General features: G+C 60.3%; 1 protein-coding gene across 4 annotated transcripts in view; it reads left to right on the top strand.

The window, feature by feature from the left end:
* STK32C (serine/threonine kinase 32C) overlaps positions 1–18074 on the top strand; it is a 71868-nt gene that overhangs the window by 35783 nt on the left and 18011 nt on the right. For all 4 annotated transcript variants that reach the window (XR_011564350.1, XR_011564351.1, XM_070781135.1 and 1 more), the window contains exon 2: positions 2686–2741. Coding sequence is in view for 2 of the 4 variants with exons in the window: in XM_070781135.1 (XP_070637236.1) it covers positions 2686–2741 (56 nt within the window). In the remaining 2 variants the exon portion in view is untranslated. The remainder of the gene's footprint in view (positions 1–2685; positions 2742–18074) is intronic.

Raw genomic sequence — 18074 nt, 5'->3', positions numbered from 1 at the left:
AGACAGGACTGCTGGGGCCTCTTACGGGCGCTGTGAGCCGGGAGGTGTCGGACGCAGGGACAAGTGTGCTGAGCGTCCCGGCGACGCCCCTCCCCCTGGAGCCTTGTTCCTCTGCTCGTTGGCACCGGGGCCCCCAGCGCCTCCCTGGGCCGCAGGGCCCTGCCCAGCAGTGGCCGGAAAGTCGGGAGGAAAGTGGACACGGTGTGCCCCACCTCCTCTCTGCCCTGGGACCCCCGCCTCTGTGCACATACACGTTCCTCTGTTGGCCTCGGGGGTCCGGCAGCCCCAGCCCCCTCCTCTGGTTGGTTCAGCGCTGGGGGACTTGACCTGCGTTTTCAGGGTGCCCTCCGTGACCTGGTGTGAGCGATGCGGCTCTCACTGCATCCTCCGGATTGCAGCCTCGCTGTCGCAGACCCACCCCCTCTGTTGTGACAGGTCCCCGGCAGGGGTCTCCTTAGTTCCGCTGTCATCGAAGGCCCGAAGGAGAGCCAGAGGTGGGCTGAAAGCCTCACCCTGGCACCGGGCAGGGGTGGGGGGCTCACGGGGCGTGCCGTCCTGCCCAGAGTGGGTCCAGAGGCTGCTGTGTTGCCAAAGCCAGCCTGGGTGCGGGAGGGGCCCAAAGCAGCCTCTGGGTCTCAGGTTCTCAGGGGGCTGTGAGGCAGGGTCTGGGGATGGGTGGGAGCCTCCTGTGTGGTGGCCCTGTGGGTGGGCAGGGGCAGACCAGGTATGGGTGTCAGGGTGGAGCCGTGGTCCATGGGTCCCCGGAGCCCCGGTCACTGGAGCTCAGAGTGACCCTGGTCAGTGGGTGGGCTTGAGGCTCACCTGGAGGGGTCCAGGCCAGCCCCACCTTGGACCACCTTCAGGGACAATCCCTGCTCGTGGCTTCTGGTCTGACGCCGTGTGCGCCTGCCAGGCACTGGGCCTGCCCCGGAACTCAGACCCAGCGCTCCTGAGACGCCTGGCAGCCACACCCAGGCTCCCTTCCCCCACTTCTAATGGGCAGCTGTCCTCATCGTCCGCCACGCGGTCTGCGGTCTGGGATCTGCAGCCATCCTGCTGGTGTCTCAGGAAGCAGGGAGAGCTGTGTCAAAACCACAGGCTGGCACTACTGACTGCCCGGTGCAGACCACAGGCCGGGGGGGCCAGGCCAGCTCCCGGAGCGCTCGGCCTGCCCCACGGCCTGGCTCGGTGCTCGGGGCCTCTGACGTCTCTGCCGACCCACCCACTCAGCCCCGCGAGGAGCCCCCTTACGGGCAGGCACGGGGCTGCCCTGTGCTTCTGGCTTCTTCCTTAATGCAGCTTCATTCCCATTTTCTTCTGCGGGAAACACGAAAGTCTGGGATTCGTGGTTTTCTCTAAAAGCGACGATTTGTTTGCTGAGCACCTTGCCAGCTCATGACTCAGAGGCACCCGTGCTCGGGGCTCTGCTGGGGCCGTGGGCAGCAGGGCACGCAGCGCCCAGGGAGGGAGGCACCACTGTCTGCCCCGGGCCCCTGTCTGGGCGGCCTGGCCCGTGCACAGGGGACGTGCTCCATAGACTCGGCGGTGGTTCCTGCAGTGGACACGGACACGGCCCCGTCCTCTGCTCTGTGCAGAAGCAGCCAAGCTGTGCTGACCGCGGGCACACGGGCGAGTGAGGAAGGAGCCGGGGGTATTCAGGCGGCAACTGGCCGGATCCAGGAGCGGACTGGGCAGGCGGGTGGGGGGCTGGGCCCTGAGCCCCGCAGACCCATTCCCCAGCTGCTCGGTGCCCCGCCCCGTGCCCCGACGCCCCACCCTCTCCCCCGCTGCCCACGGGGACCTCCTTAGATCCCGAGGTCCCGCGGGTGCCCGGGTCAGAGGGCAGTCCCGAGATGGCTGAGGGACACTGTCTCTGTGAGGACCAGGTCTCCCGCGCCTGCCTCACGGGGCGTGAGAGCTGTGCAGTGTTCCCGGGTCTGGCCAGTGCCGGCCTGCAGGCTTGGAAGGGCTTCTCGTGGACGGGCCTGTGCACAGGAGAGCGTGTCTCAGGAGGCCGTGACAGTTATAAACACTGGACTCTCCCTGGGGCTAGGGGCTCTCTGTCAGACTCCATGGAGAAAGTCCACGGAAGTGAGGCCTTGAGGGGTCTCTCTTAGACAGTGGGCAGCTCTGTTACCATCCCGGGGCCCTTACAAGCTCTCCTCGAGCTGGTCCGGAGACACCTGCGGGGCACAGCCCCCGAGGCTGCGGGAGGGGTGACTGAGGGTCTTTGGGAGTTTGCGGTGCCTCTTGCTGGGGGCTGCTCTGGATGCCGTGTGCTCTGATCATGTCCCGTCTGTGGGCAGCGTGGCCTGGCCTCCCCCTACAGTGCGCCCAGGAGCAGGTGCTGCCTGGCCCCGGGGCCCCCTCTCTGCCTTGGCTCAGGCCCCCCCTGCAGCACCATGGCTGACCTGACTCCTCTTAGGGTGAGGTGGACTGCTGGGTGCCTGCAGGGGCGCCTTGCAGTGTTGGGGGGCTCCCTGAATTGTGGGGGAATCCCCAGAGTGTCAGGGGCTCCCTGCAGTGTTGGGGGTCTCCCTGCAGTGTTGGGGTCTCTCTGCAGTGTTGGGGGTCTCCTTGCAGTGTGGGGGCTCCCTGCAGTGTGGGGGCTCCCTGCAGCGTGGGGGCCTGGTGGGCACCGGTCTTGCCGCCCCCTCACCTGGCACCCCTCTGCTCTCTCTGCAGTGAACCTGGACCACTTCCAGATCCTGCGTGCCATCGGGAAGGGCAGCTTCGGCAAGGTAAGGCTGAGGGCGGGGCTGGCCTGGACGCGTGTGGGCGAGGCCAGCCGCCTGGGTCTGGTGGAGCGTGTGGGTATGCTTCCCGCAGGGCAGGCCAGCGATGCTAGGGGCCTCGGGTGGGCTGCCCCTGAGCCCGCCACCGCTAGGCTCTCCTGGCCCAGGTCTCTGGGTTCCTGTAGCTCGGCCGGGAGCTGGGGGTGCAGATGGCACATCCCTGGGCTCTTCTGGGGCTGAGATCCTGAGGCCACTTGCCCTTCACATGAGCCCCGTTCTACAGCAGCAGCAGAGCGGCTTGAGCCCAGGAGGGACGTGCTTGAGAAGCCGCTCCGTGGGGGCCGGCCCCCTGTGTCTGGAGCCCAGAGGCCAGGCCTGTGCTGGGCCATCCCTCCAGGCGGGCAGGGGCAGGACCCAGGTGGCGGCCACGCAGCCCTGCCCCACACTGGCTGCTCGAGCCCGTTCTCCACTTTCTCGTGGCCGGATCCAAGCTCCTGATTGCAGCCTTATCCTGCCCGGAGATCGGGGGTAATTATAACTCCAAGAGGCTGAACAAGCCTCTGCAAAGGTTAGAATTAGCTCTCGGGACTCTGCCTGACGGGCCTGTTGTAAATGAGTCACTTCTGAAAGGACAGTTGCTTTTCGGCTCCGAGGCTGAGGCTCCGTGTCTCAGCCCAGGAGGCTCGTGCCGGCACCGCGATGCCCTTGCCCACCCCCCGGCCCCACGTCACACCCAGTGCTGCCTCAGGTTATGGGCTGGGGGGATCGTAAGCCAGAGAAATGAGCCCCTCGGCACAGAGGCCCTGGAGTGCTCCGTGCGTTACGAGGCGAGGACTGCTACTGTCTCTGGGGCCAGGACCCAACTGGTGGACCCTGGCCTTCTGTCGGTTGTGCAGAGATGGTTGATCCAAAAGATGAGGTTCTTGGTTGGTGAGTGTGTCAGACTTTGATGGCACCTGGGACAGTCTCTGCCACCTGGCCTCTCCCAACGGAGAATGGGGGTGTGGGAGGTGGAGCCTAGAGGAAGCTGCCTCCTCCACTAGGGGGAAGGTAAGACGTCAGCCAAGACCAGGTTTGGGAGGGATGGCTTCGGGATCAACCAGGTGTTCCCAAAGCGGGCCTGGGAAGGAGACTGGGGACCCTCAGGGCAAAGACTGGCCAGGGGAGGTGAGGCTGGTGAGGCTGGTGGGCCTGGCGCTGTGCCGTCCTCACCCCCCACCCCCAGGCTGGGCCCTCTGCACCCCTGCCCGGCGATGGTCCTCCCGCCTCACGAGCACAGCGGGCTGCCCTTCTGCCCGCAGTCTCCGCCGGCCCCAGGATTCTGGCTCCTCCAGCCAGGTCTTGGCTTTGAAAAGCCGGGTCCCAGAGATGGATCTGTGTGCAGTGGAGAGACAGGAGGGTCCAGAGACGGGGCTGGCATGGGGTGACAGGAGGGCTCAGAGACGGGGCTGCCGTGGGGTAACTAGAGGAAGCGTGGGGTTCTGCCAGGCTTTTATCTCAGATGCAAGTCACTGTGTAATTCTAGGGGAGCTTCCTGCTTCCTAATTGGGCCCCCAGTCAGGCCTCCAGGGGTCCCTGGGCCGTGGGGCCAGGTGCCAGGGTGTGTGTGGAACGTGGGCTCTGGTCCCTCCGCTTCTTCCCGTGGCTGGGGCGGTGTCCCCGCCAGCAGAGGGGGTGAGGCCTTGGAGTCTGCTTCCGTGTGCAGGCAGGGCCGCGTGTGCTGCTGTCTGCGCGTGGCCTTGTTTCAGAGGGTGTGCGAGGGCTCAGGCGTGCCCGGACGCCCAGTGAAGACTGGCCTTAGAGACTGCTGGGAGCCACCTTCAACCCAGCGGGTGTGAAGGGCAGCCGCCCCGACGCACCCCCACACCCCCGATGGATGCAGGCACAGGGGCTGGCGTGTCGTGTGACCTGTCTGTCCCCGGCGAGGTGGCTGTTCACCTCATGGCGGCTCCACCTTTAGGGGAGAGTGCCTGGAGATGGATTATCCAAACTCGCTGTATCCAGTCCTGAGGGCAAGACTGGACGTCGTGTCTGGTTTTGCTTCCAGTCTTTTCCGACAGTAAGTTACCCGTCACATAAAAGGTGCCGCCGAGCCGTGTTTAAGTGCCAGCTCAGTGGCATTAAGCGCCTCCCTTCTGTCTTGTGGCCGTCAGCCCGTCACCCCTGGGCTCTCTGCATCCGGTCCAACTGAACCTCCGCACCCTGTTAACAAACCCCGTCCTCCCCCAAGCTCCAAGTCCTCGGAGAAATCGTCTCCCAGGATAGAGGGCCTTGTTTTCCGAGGCAGAATGGAAGCCGTGAGTGGTGAGAGCCCAGCCCGCGCTGGCATGGGGGTGGACAGGGCTCTGTTGCTGGGTCTTCCGGGTCATCTTGGCCACCCAGCTGCACGAGGAAGCTGGCCTTCCTCAGAGCAGAGAGGCCGGGCGGGAGCGTTCAGCTCCAGGCCCCCATGCGGCGCTGGGTGTGGGGGCTCCCCCGGCCGTGCCAGCGGTGGGCCTCGGGGGGTCGGGTGAGCACCGCGGTGCAGCTGGGCCGTGGGCCTGCGTGGGCCACCTTGGTGTCTGTACATGAAATCTCAGACTGCAAGGGACACCTCGGTCCAGAGAGCTGAGAGGGGGTGAGCAGACGAGTGAGTGTCCTCGGTGCGGGTGGGTGGGGCTGGCGGGCCCCCCGGGAGGCTGGGCCCGCTCATGGTCTCTGCCCTCCCGGGCCCGCTCTCCCTGGCTTGGCTCAAAGTGACCTCCAGGCAGTTGTGGGGGACCCTGGGGGTCAAACCTCTGCCTCTGGGGGCCCCAGGGAGTCCGAGCATGGCCGGGCTTAGCCAGCTGCCACCTCGAGCAGGTGTTTGGGAAACCACCATGTTAAAGAAGTAGTTGTTACGAATGGTAAACCATCAGCATATTACTTTTTTGTCTACAAAGGTTGGTCCCCCCCAAAAGCAGAGATGTCCATTGGGCTGGCCTGCGTGTGGATGCCCCAGCCCTACCTCCCCTCCTGCTCCCCGCCCCTCCTCCCGTCCCAGCCTGGCCTGGCCTGCGGCTGCCCTGGGGAACCTCAGACCACCCCTGGCTCAGGGGTGGGAACACCAGCCCCATGGACCAGGCTGCAGACACCAGACTGCCGCCTCTGCCCGCCCGCCCACTGGGGCTGGCGTGTGGGGTCTTCTCCACCTCTGCCCCAGCTTCTGGGTCTGGCTTATTAAACACCAAACTCCCAGAGGCCTGTTTCTGTGGGATTGGCTGTGGCTTCGTCTCTGCTGAGCTCACGAACACCAGGGTAGCTCCAGCCTCAGGACTGGGGAGTCCTGTGGGTGATGGAGGAAGGGCCCCTCATCCTCTGCTGGGGAGCCCCCTGCCCCCCACCAAGGTGAGCTCTCCCCAGTACCCTGGATTCGTCCTCGTAAGGACCCCACCCTCAGGCTAAAGCAAGGCCACCCTCAGATTTCTTTCTTCTAAACATGCCCCTCCTCACCCTTCCAGCTGGGGGCCCACTGGGATTCAGTCCTTGGCTCTGAGAAGCCCCCAGCCCCTACCTGTCACTGGATCGAGAACCCCCCGCCCCACCCTGGGGCCCTAAACTGGCGTGGGCACAGCTGTCAGGAAGCTCCGCTGCCCTGCCCACCTCAGCATGTGGACGGTGCCCAGTGGGGCCTGAAGGAGAGCCCTGGGCTTTCCAGGGTGGCCGCTGACCCCTGGGGCCTCATGGCAGCTCCGCTTCCCTGGAGGATGGACCGCTTCCCCTCCTTGACCCCTCCAGCTGCCCTGGGGCCCAACTCAGGAGCTGTGGCCTCTGTGCTCTGGTCCCCTGGAGTCCCCGCCGTGCTCTGGTCCCCTGGAGTCCCCGCGGGTCTGTGTGTCCCCCGCCTGGACACCTGTCTCCCTATCTCGGCCCAGGTGAGCCTGACATGTGGCCAGACTCCAAGCCCCTCTGTTCCTGGCTGCCCTGTTTTCCACACATTGGCCGTGGGCCCCTGACCCAGGACTTATGGGGCTCCCGTGGGGAGGGGCCTGGGAGGAAGGGTCTGCCTGCCCGAGGCCAGGCCCTGCCTCCTTCTGGGGCCGTTGGGGAACCTGGAAGGGCCCAGTCCAGCCTTCAAGCTGCATCCAGGCTCCAGCTGCCCAGAGCAGAGCCCGTACTCAGTGGCTGCCAGGAAGTAGGCTTCTTTTCAAGTGTGACAGGCGTAAGCTACCCCCATAAGCCTGGGCCTCCCCACTTCTGTCCAATTGAATGACCTGGCTGCAGTTTACTCCAAGGCAGATCATTTAAGGTGGAATAATTAAGACTTGGAAAAAATCGATCTGTTTTTCTGTGGGTGTTGGTGATGGCCCAGCCTTCAAATGTGTCTCTGCCCGTGTTGTGTGTCTGTGTGTGTGTGTGTCTCTGTGTGTGCCTGTGTGTGTACATGTGTGTGCCTGTGCACATGTGTGTACCTGTCTGTGTGTGTCTCTATGTGTGTCTGTGTGTCTATGTGTCTGTGTGTGTGCCTGTGTGTGTCTGTGTGTGTGTGTGTCTGTGTCTGCCTCTGTGTGTATGGGTGTGTGCCTGTGTGTACATGTGTGTACGTGTCTGAGTGTATCTCTATGAGTGTCTGTGTGTGACATGTGTGTCTGTGTGTACGTGCGTGCCTGTGTGCGCATGTGTGTACATGTGTACGTGTCTCTGTGTGTTGCTGTGTGTACATGTATGTATGTGTGTACCTGTGTGTCTGTACCTGTGTGTGCTTGCGTGTGTACATGTGTGTCTCTGTGTGTACATGTGTGTGTCTGTGTGTACCTGCTTGTGTGTACGTGTGTGTCTCTGTGTGTACATGTGTGTCTGTGTGTCTCTGTGTGTGCCTGCGTGTGTGTACATGTGTGCATCTGTGTGTATATGTGTGTGTCTGTGTGTCTCTGTGTGTACCTGCTGTGTGTACGTGTGTGTGTCTATGTGTCTCTGTGTGTGTGTACCTGTGTATGTGTACACGTGTGTGTGTGTGTACCTGCGTGTGTGTACATGTGTGTCTGTGTGTCTCTGTGTGTGCCTGCGTGTGTGTACATGTGTGCATCTGTGTGTACATGTGTGTCTGTGTGTCTCTGTGTGTACCTGCTGTGTGTACGTGTGTGTGTCTGTGTGTCTCTCTGTGTGTGTACCTGTGTATGTGTACATGTGTGTGTCTGTGTATCTATGTGTGTGTGTACCTGCGTGTGTGTACCTGCGTGTCTGTGTGTCTGTGTGCCTGCGTGTGTGTACATGTGTGTGTCTGTGTGTCTCTGTGTGTACCTGCTGTGTGTACGTGTGTGTGTCTTTGTGTCTCTCTGCGTGTGTACCTGTGTATGTGTACACGTGTGTGTACCTGTGTGTGTGTACATGTGTGTCTGTGTGTGCCTGCGTGTGTGTACATGTGTGCATCTGTGTGTACATGTGTGTGTCTGTGTGTCTCTGTGTGTACCTGCTGTGTGTACGTGTGTGTGTCTGTGTGTCTCTCTGTGTGTGTACCTGTGTATGTGTACACGTGTGTGTCTGTGTATCTCTGTGTGTGTGTACCTGCATGTGTGTACGTGTGTGTCTGTGTGTGTGTGTGTGTCTGTGTCTGTGCAGCGGGGCCTCCCCAGCACCGTAGGCAAGGTCTGTTCTGCATCCAGGAAACTGGTCTCCAGCCCCAGGCCACACTTGGCAGGGTTACCGCAGGACCTGCTGATGGGCGCTCGGAGCCCCTGAGCGTGTGGATCAGGGCAGGCTCGGTTGAGGGGCACCCCCCGAGCACCTTCCAAGACCACGCTGACCCTCAGGCTGGGGCACGGGCTGCTGTGCAGGTGGGGGCGTCCTTGGCCCTTTTTGCTGCTCCTCCCAAAAGCTTGGACTCTCTTCCTGGGGCTCTGGTTACCTGAGGACACGGAAGCTGTGTGTTTACTTTTAGATCAAACGTCTGTCGCTTCCCCACCTTCTTCCTGGCGGTGGGTGGTGGGCGGTGGAGGCAAGAATCAAATACCCGCCCGCCTTCCCAGATGCAACCTGCCCAGGAGCCGCTGCCTCCCCGCTCCTATCACTGCCTCCCCCTCGCCCCGCCTTCCTCTCCTGCCCACCCGGCCCCCTCCTCGGGCCTCCAGGCAGCCTCCCTGTGTTCTCAGGAGGCCGTCCTCTCCGCCGGGCCCACCTGGGGCTGTGCCTCACTCTGGCCTTCCTCTCCTGCCCGCGGGCCTCCTCCTCGGGCCTCCAGGCAGCCTCCCTGTCCTCAGAGGCTGTGCCTGTCCCTGTCCTCACCTGGGCTGTGCCTCACTCTGGCCTTCCTCTCCTGCCTGCCCGGCCCCCTCACTGCGTTCTCAGGAGGCCGTCCTCTCCGCTGGGCCTGCCTGGGGCTGTGCCTCACTCTGGCCTTTTGTTTACAACCAGTGTTACTACTGAGATACTCAGAACAAAGAAAGCATTCCGTTTTGGAAAAGCACTTCATCTGGAATGGAGCGTTTTTAATCGGCCAACTCTGCTGCTCTGTCATCCGTCCGTCGGAGTCCTCGGGGCTGCACACTGACTCGGGGACTCCGTTTATTCTAACCCGGGGCCTTCAGCGCGTTTACAGCCCGGCTCGTGCCCCTGCACGGCATCAGCTGCTCTCATGTACTCGTATTTCTCGTTGAACTTTCAAATATGTTTTGTCAAGCTCAGAAATAACCTCACTGAAATTTGGGCAGGACTTGCACCTTAAGATTAAATGGGAGGAAAGTTGGCGTTGTGCGCAGCTGGGGACCCTCACGCTTCTGTCGTGTTTGTTGTATGTTGCTCGCATGGTTGTTTCATGTCAAGCTGTTATGTATCATCTTTTTTGTCGCTGCGGATGGTTCTCTTTTCCAGCCTTCCTTCCGGTTTATTGGAGATGGTGGCTTCTGTGTCCCCGCCCACCGTCCTGCCCTCTGTCCCCGCTGCCCTCTGCCTCCCCGCAGCTGCTGAGGGCAGGGCGTGCCGGGCGGGGGGCGGGGTGGCCCCGGTCGTGGCTCCCGCACCCTCCCCAGGTGTGGGTGGGCAGCTGGGCCCTTGCTTTGCCACCTGTGGGTGACCCGTCCTGGGAACAGCAAGGCCCCATCCTGGCTTAGCCAGGGGCGTTTGGGGCTAGATATTCTCTGCACTGAAGTGTTATCTTCCTGCTGATGCCGTCCAGGGGGCAGGGGTGGGTCTGCAGAGCCCCCAGCAGTGGGCAGCCGGCCAGCCGGGCAGTATCAGGAAGCGGATGTCGAGGCTTCTGGTAGGCACAGCCCTGTGGAAGGAGACCACCTCCTGGGGGCCGGGCTGGGGCGTCCCTCTGCAAGTCCCAGAGGGCCCGGCCCTGGACACAGTGCTCCGCACAGTGGGCAGGACGTACTCGTTGACCAGGGGCACCCCAGCTCTCTCCTGCGCCCCGGCCCCTGTGCCCCCCAGGCCTGGTCCTGACTGTAGGTGGTTCCTGCCACCACTACCCAGGCCTCCTCTTACCCATTGCCCTGCGTACCCTGCACCTCACAGCACCCTTTTCCTTTGCGTTTGCATGAAGGCTGGGCTGGGCTGCCACAGGGCCTCTGGGGTGCCTGCACCGTCGGTGTTTGGGTGGGTGGGCCTAGCCACCCTCTGCCCTCCTGCAGCCCGGGCCCATCGGGCGGCCGTGGGGTCCGAGGCAGGACACTCGCTGTGAAACAGGGCAGGGATGGGGGCACTTCTCCGGTGGGAGACCTGGGGACCCTTCTCTGGCCACCTGGGCCCCGCCCGTGTGAGATGGGCGCCCTGCCTTCTCGCTCCTGCAGGGCTGATGGGAAATTATCTGGGGCTGAAAGGGAAGCGCCTGCCTCAGGGGACAGAGTGGCCAGCACCCGGGCCATGCCAGTTTACGGGGAGAGGACTGAGATGGTCCCAGCCACCTGAGGACTCTCCTGACCCCGATCCTCAGGCGGACACTGCAGGTGCGGGCAGGGGGGCGGGCGACGGGTTGCAGGTGGGGCAGCCTCCCGGCTATGCCTCTCTCCCTGTTTTCAAGGCCCCCTGGGAGGCCACCTCGCCCAACCTCCCCTCTGCTGCCATCTGAGTGAGAAGCCTGTGCTCACGGTTGCTGTGGCAACGGCTGGGAGGATGGTGAGTGCTCAGCCCTCCGGAGCGCGGCTTTGACGTCTCGCTGAGTTAGCACAGCAGGAGCCCCTCTGGGTTCAGTGCCTCCCTCATGGCGGAGATGCTCTGGGGGAGAGGGCGGCTGTGGCTGAGGCTCAGACGTGCCGGGTTCTGGAATGGAATGCGAGCCTGGCCGTCTGCAGCCGCCCAGGGCAGGGGTGCTGCTGGAGACAGCTTTGCCTTCAGCCCGTGCTCGGCTCTGGCCCTTGCCGTCAGCTTCCAGCCCCCTGAGCAGGCTCTTCACTCCTTCTCCTGAGATGTCCGGTGGCAGATCTGGACACTGGCTCTTAGAAGTCGGTGCCTATGCGCCATGCCACGGACCTCCAGCCCAGGCTCCACCTTCCCACCACACCTCAACTGCTGCCGCTCGGGTGGTCTCGGGAGCCGTGGGCAGCATCTCTGAAGGAAAGGCAGTGGTGGGCGTCAACAGCATCCTCAGGGCCCTGCAGCCCCCATCCTGGGCCTGGGTGCTCACCGCATGCACCCAGACCTGGTTTTCCCATCAAGGGCCGCCTTCATGGGTCCCAGCCCTGGCTCCTCAGCCACTTGCTCCCACCGCTCTGCCCGCCCCAGCTCGCTGCCCACACAGGGCAGGGCTGACCCATGGCTGCAGCCCAAGAGATGTCATGGAGCTGTCCCCATAGTCACAGACCCGTGCCCCTGGCCTTTGAGCAGGTTCTTGACTGGATTAGTTGGGATATAAGTTGGCTTGGTATTAACTTTAAAAAAAAATTAGTAAAATGCACATAAGCTAAGGTTTGCCATCTTTATCACTTTTAAGCATACAGTTCAGTGGCTTTGGATCTACACACATCGTTGTACAGCCATCACCGCTTCATCTCCAGAGCTTTCTCATTTTCCCAAACTGAAACTCTGCTCCCCATTAACACTGACTCACAGCACCCTTCCCTAGCCCTTGTCCAGTCGCTCAGTCCTGTCCAACTCTTTGCAAACCCATGGAAGCAGCACGCCAGGCTTCCCTGTCCATCACCATCTCCTGGAGTCTACCCAAACTCATGTCCATCGAGTCGGTGATGCCATCCAGCCATCTCATCCTCTGTCGTCCCCTTCTCTTGCCTCAGGCTTTCCCAGCACCAGGGTCTTTTCCAGTGAGTCAGCTCTTCACATTAGGGGCCAGAGTACTGGAGCTTCAGCTTCAGCATCAGTCCTTCCAGTCAACGTTCAGGGTTGATTTCCTTTGGGAGCGACTCAGTGCTGGTAACACCTACTCTACTCTCTGTCTCTAGAGTCAGGCTCGTCCACGCAGCTTGTGAGGTGGGATCACAGAGGGTCCTCGGTGGAGTGTGTGTAGCCTGAGGTCCTCGGGGTTCACCCGGGCTGCAGCTCGTGTCAGAACCTCCTTCCCTCGGAGGCTGAACAGTGTCCTGTCCAGGACGTCGATGGTCCAGGCCCTGGATGGACCACACTCCCTTCTCCGCTTGTCCCCTGACGGGCGCTGGGATTCTTTCCGCCTTTCCCTGGGTGTGAATCAGGCTTCTGTGAATGCGGGAGTGCGAACCTCTGTTTGGGTCCCTGCTGTCAGTTCTCCTGGGCACACACCCAGTGATGGGATTGCTCGGTCACACGGTGCCCTGTGATATTTTAATGGTAGAGCTTTGATTTCTATCTAGGGCTCGTTTATTGGTGGCTCAGTGGTAAACAATCTGCTTGCAATGTGGGAGACCTGGGTTCAATCCCTGGTCGGGAAGATCCCCTGGAGGAGGAAATGGCAACCTTGCCTGGGAAATTCCATGGACAGAGGGGCCTGGTGGGCTACAGCCCATGGGGTCGCAAGGAGTAGGACGCGACCGAGTGGCTCCCACATCGGCCTGCTCAGGACTTCAGGCTCTTTCATGCTCAGTTTGGACTGTTTTCCTCACTGCTCCGTTTTGTTCCGCTTTTTGTGCAGTCGTGTGAGTTGGTTGTGAGACGAGGGTGCCTGGGTTGGAACAGGCCCTTCACCGCTGAGCTCGCATGCGGACGCCGGGTCTGGAGAGCGTTTCCCGAGCTGAGCCGACGGCGCGTCCCCGAGGAACCCGAGGCCAAGACCCGCCTGGGCCCAGGGGGCTGGAGGCCTGGGGTGCAGCCACCTTTACGTCTTGCTTTGTTCTCAGTGTTCAGAGAGCCTCCTCTGCCGCACGCGGCCTTCTGTGCGAGCCTGCGTGGCCCAGGCTCAGGTCTGTTCAGGCAAGTCTGGCCGCACCCCTGCTCCTTCTGTCCTGCTTCTGCCTTCCTCCCGCAAGTCCTCCTCTGAGGAAGCTGGGTTTGTATCCCCACTGGCTCCTCTCTCCCGTGTCCACAGGACCTGCTTCTTAGATGCCGGGCAGCCTGGTGCTCACACTCTCTTCACACTCTGCTTTTGATTTGACGGTGTTGCTGGCTGTCCTGCTCATCCGCGAGACCACCCGCATCCCTGCACAACCGGCCCCGAGGCGGGCGAGCAGACAAGCTTCCGAGGCTGCAGCGGCACAAACGCGACCCCGGCAGTCGCGGTGCCGGACGTCCAAGCTGGGTCGGCCCTGGGCTGCAGTCGCCGTGGGGCAGGGCTGGGCCTTCTGCAGCTCCAGGGAGAGCCTGCGTCTGCCTCCTCCAGCTTCCAGAGGCTTCTGCTCCCCGATGAGGACACTGGGGCCCCCTGGATCACCCAGGACAACCCCTGCTCTCAGCATCCTTCACGTCACCCCAGCAGCAGGGTGCCTTTTGCCACGTGGGGCGGCACGTTCGCAGGGCCCGTCAGGATGCAGGGCCCATTGACCTGCAGCCACACGTGTTCCCCGTGAGCGTTCGGCTGCACCCCAGCTTTGAGGCCGCTGGCAGGGCCGTGGGTACCGCGCCGCACACGGGGGAGCCGGCCTGTCTTCAGCTGGGCTCCTAGAGGCAGGCGGTGCGGGTGGCGGCTGGATGCGCGTGTGATGCTGCCGGACGCGCCAGCCCTCCCTGGGGCCCGTGCTCCCCGGGGCTCCGCCCAGGGCGGCTGCCAAGGCTGGGCCTCTGCCAGCCCGACAGGCGAGGAGGGAGCATCGCGGAGCTTTATGCTGCATTTCTTCATGAAAAGCCGGGTTGAGCGTTTGCTTTTTCCTCAGTCACGTCTGTTTCCTTATTCATGTTAAGCCTGTTATACATGGAATTGATTCTGACTTATAGTGTGAATGGGCCATATTTTACCTCTTGTTATTCCAGCACCATATTTTAATCAAAAGTCTAGTCTCCCCATAAATTTGAGAGGCCGCCTGTATCACACACTGAACGTCCTTACGCAGGTGGGTCTCTTTCTGGGTTTGCACTCCATCCCGTGGCCCACCCGTCTGTTCCACGGTCGGACCACACGTTATCACAGAAGGTTTATATAACGTGCTGATACCTGACAGGGCTCACGTCCCCGCCTCCTTCTGCTTTTAAAGTTTTTTTCTTGGCTATTTTTGCTTGACTGTCTTTCCTTATGAATGCTGTGACCAACTTGTCAGCTCCAGGAACAAAAAAAAAATCTGCAAAACGTGAACAGCATTCAATTAAAATGGCAATGACCCTGCCATCAGTCACCGACTCTTCTGGGTCATCAGTCATTGGGGTTTCGCAGGGAAAGCCCGGGGCTGCCCGGGGGCCCCAGGATCCCCAGACTTTATTCCTTTTCACACCTTAGATCTAATTCCATTTCTTCTTTGTCTGCCTTAAGTCAATTATGGGAGGAAGAAGCTCAGAAGCGAGAACAGTCCCATCTGAGGAAGTGGGTTCACAGGACCCACACTCGCAGCCTTGGGGGCTGCTCACGAAGGCAGAGGCTTCCGGCCCTTCCATCGGTGCTGCTCCGTGTGATGAGGGGCTGGACTGCCTTTGCTCAGGGAGGCACCAGACCCCAGGCTCTGACCTGCCACCACTGGGGCCGCTCCCCCATCGGGGGCTCCTCGGAGCCACAGGGGCCAGGCCCATTCAGCCTCTTCTGGCCGGGTTGCCGCCCACCTGAAGCCCTTGTCAGCCACCCCACTGGAGTGTGTTGGGCTGCGCCTGACTCTGCAGGGAACCCTCAGCATGGGGCTCAGACAGCCACACCTGTGCCCGATGGCTGCGGGCCTCCAAGGGCCAGTCTTGGGCCGGCAGGGGCCGTGCTGCCCGCCCCCTGACCCGGGCTGGCCAGTGTGCAGGAGGTCAGGGTGCTGGCTGGACTCTGCCCACTTGGAAGAAGGGAGGGGGCAGTGACCGGGGGAGGGCAGTGAGAGGTGGGCACTGTCCTTGCCTGCAGGCCTGGTCAGGAGCACTGAAGGAAGCAGGGTGCTCTCACAGCCTGGCCAGCTTGGAAGACGTGTCCTGCAGTGGCTGTGACAAGGCACATGCCTGGGTGGCCTCGGACAGCAGAGATGTGCCCTCCTGCTCCCGCCGTCTGGAGGCCGAGTCCACAGGGGAGGGGGCGCGGGGCTGGAGGCCGGAGCAGGGCAGGCTCTCACCCTCCTCTTGTGGGGTTTTCAGCTGCACCTGGGAATGAAAGTGACTCAATTCAAAGGACATCACTTTGCCAACAAAGGTCCGTCCAGTCAAAGCTGTGGGTCTTCCAGTGGTCAGGTATGGATGTGGGAGTTGGACTATAAAGAAAGCTGAGTGCTGAAGAACTGATGCTTTTGAACTGTGGTGTTGGAGAAGACTCTTGAGAGTCCCTTGGACTGCAAGGAGGTCAAACCAGTCCATCCTAAAGGAGATCAGTCCTGAATATACATTGGAAGGACTGATGCTGAAGCTGTAACTCCAATACTTTGGCCACCTGATGTGAAGAACTGACTCATTGGAAAAGACCCTGATGCTGGGAAAGATTGAAGGCGGGAGAAGGGGACGACAGAAGATTAGATGGCTGGATGGCATCACCGACTCAATGGACTTGAGTTTGAGCAAGCTCCGAGAGTTGGTGATGGACAGGGAGGCCTGACGTGCTGCAGTCCATGGGGTCGCAAAGAGTCGGACACGACTGAGCAACTGAACTGAAGTCGAAGGAACAGAGGCGTGCACACGTTTGTTTAATGTGAGTTCGGGGACACGGGAGCCCTCGTAAGGAAATGAGGACCCACAGACCAAGCAAAACCTGAACGTTTTGTGCCGGCTTAGACAAGGTGGCCACGTGCTAAGGTAGCTGGAGTCCGTGGGAGGCTGAAGGGGAGGACAGATGTTCTAACAAGGTCCACCGCGCCGAGTTCTCCGGCCTCGATTTCCCGGCCTGAGGATGAGCCTGTCCGCCTGGGGTGATTCCCCGGATTCAGGAAGAAAGGGGCGGGCAGGCGCCTTCCTGACCCTGCTGTCTGTGAGCGTGATTGGCTGGAGGTGATCGTGACCAGAGAGCGTATTTCAGGGTGCATCCCAGCTCCGTTCACACACACACACGCCCAGGAAGAGTCGCCGCTGTGAACCATCTCCACGAGCCGATTTCTCAGTCCTGAGAGTAGGTCAGGGTAAACAGTCGCATCTCATTTTAGGAGGCGGTGTTGGGAGGCTGGGCCCCAGTGGAAACCAGTGAAGAGTGAGGATTGCAGGGTAAGCCTCAGTCGACCGGGTCAGACCAGAGGGCGGCGGCTGGGGCGGCGTCCAGGAGGGAGCCCTCCGGGCCACGCTGGCTGGGGGGCTGGGGGCAGGCCCCGGCGGGTGCAGTGCGTTTTCTGGGCCGCGGTTGGAACGTCTCTGGTGACGGCGTCGGGTGAGCTCTGAGGGCGCTGCCCCCACACCAGCACAGATATCCACACACGACCTGAGAAGGTTCTCTGAGGTTCATATCGAGCTGTTCCACTTCAGCTAGTGGGGAAGTTTTCGCTTCTCCTGATCCCACATCAGAAGGGTGGGAGACGAGCTGGAAACGTGAATTACTGACAGGGATGTGCCCATTCGACACCCCATGAGGTGTGTGGTTCTCTCCCTGCAGACACGCCCTTTCTTATTGAAGATAATCAAAGATTAATTTGTTTGCAAAACCAGTCTGGTCTCATTAAACATGACCTATTATTGAGGTCAGTACAAGAGCAGGTTGAACACGTAGGTCCTTTTAAGGTCCTTTTAAGGTTCCTGCTCTGCTGGAACTTCTGTAAGGAATTCCTGATCAGACTTTGCACAGCCTCTTGAGGCTAGAAGCTAACTGAGCATCTCATCAGCAGACTGTGCCTTTAATACTCACACACTTGGGTGAGTCCCTCGCTTCTCAGTGTCCCCAAGGTATCCTGAGATTCCCGGGACCTGCCAAGGAGTGACTGCAGTCTCTGTAACGCTGCAGCCCGCAAGGCAGGCACCAGGCTGGAACTTCACAGGGTTTTACAAGCATTGCTCCATAAGGTCAGCCTTAGTTTCTGGTCAAGCCTGATTTGAATTATCTGGAATTGTCGCTGTTAACATCTTTGTCCTGAGCAGTTTCCCTGCACATCTACTTGGCCGTCAAAGATAAGATAATTGGTTGACGGTTTGGTTTGACAGTTGGGTTTTGATGCCGTAAACGCCAGATTGCAAACTACACTGGAAAATGATAACATGTCAGTCAGCAAATCCTTTGTGGGCACAGCCATCCCTCCCACCCATCAAAGCCCAAAGTTTCCAAACTGCGGCTAATATCAAAGAGGTGGCGAGTCGTTCAGCACAGTCTTGGAGACACTGATGACTGACTCTCTGGCTTGATACAGTCTCATGCGCTCTTTCCTCAACGTATTGTGCAATCCTAGAGTTGGCAGAAAAATAAGACAGGCTCCTCCTAGTCCCCGCAAGGAAGTGGTTATCTGATTCTTGATGAGCATATATTTTTTGAAGCACTTTTGCCGTTCGATGGTGGAGAACGTGACATAGACAGAATTTTGGTACTTGGCACAGATTCCAGCCAAGTCATACGAGGGCTGAGCTTGTGATGGATCATTTCCACGTAACCCAGATGGGTGCCACCAGTTATGCACGCTCCTTATATTGATAAGAAACAGCAGCGTCCTTTGCCTGATCATTTGAATTCTAAGACACCCAAATACACTGTAATCACGAATCTACACACGTTAAATGAGTTCAGTTTTTTTTGGCCATGCCACAGGCATATAGGATCTTAGTTCCCCAACTAGATCAAACCTGTTCGCCCTGCCCTGGAAGCAAGGAGTCCCAACCACTGGACCACCAGGGAGGTCCCTATTTTTTTGTATTTTTATTTTCACATTAAAATTCTTAAAAATTTTTGCTGTTAATTTTCATGTTTCATTAAGTCCCTTTAAATGTTCCTCTTGTTATTATTTTATCTTGTAT

This window comes from Bos indicus, chromosome 26 (genome assembly GCF_029378745.1).
Source record: "Bos indicus isolate NIAB-ARS_2022 breed Sahiwal x Tharparkar chromosome 26, NIAB-ARS_B.indTharparkar_mat_pri_1.0, whole genome shotgun sequence".
NCBI classification, from domain to species: Eukaryota; Metazoa; Chordata; class Mammalia; order Artiodactyla; family Bovidae; genus Bos; species Bos indicus.
This window is presented reverse-complemented; position numbering and strand designations above follow the sequence as displayed.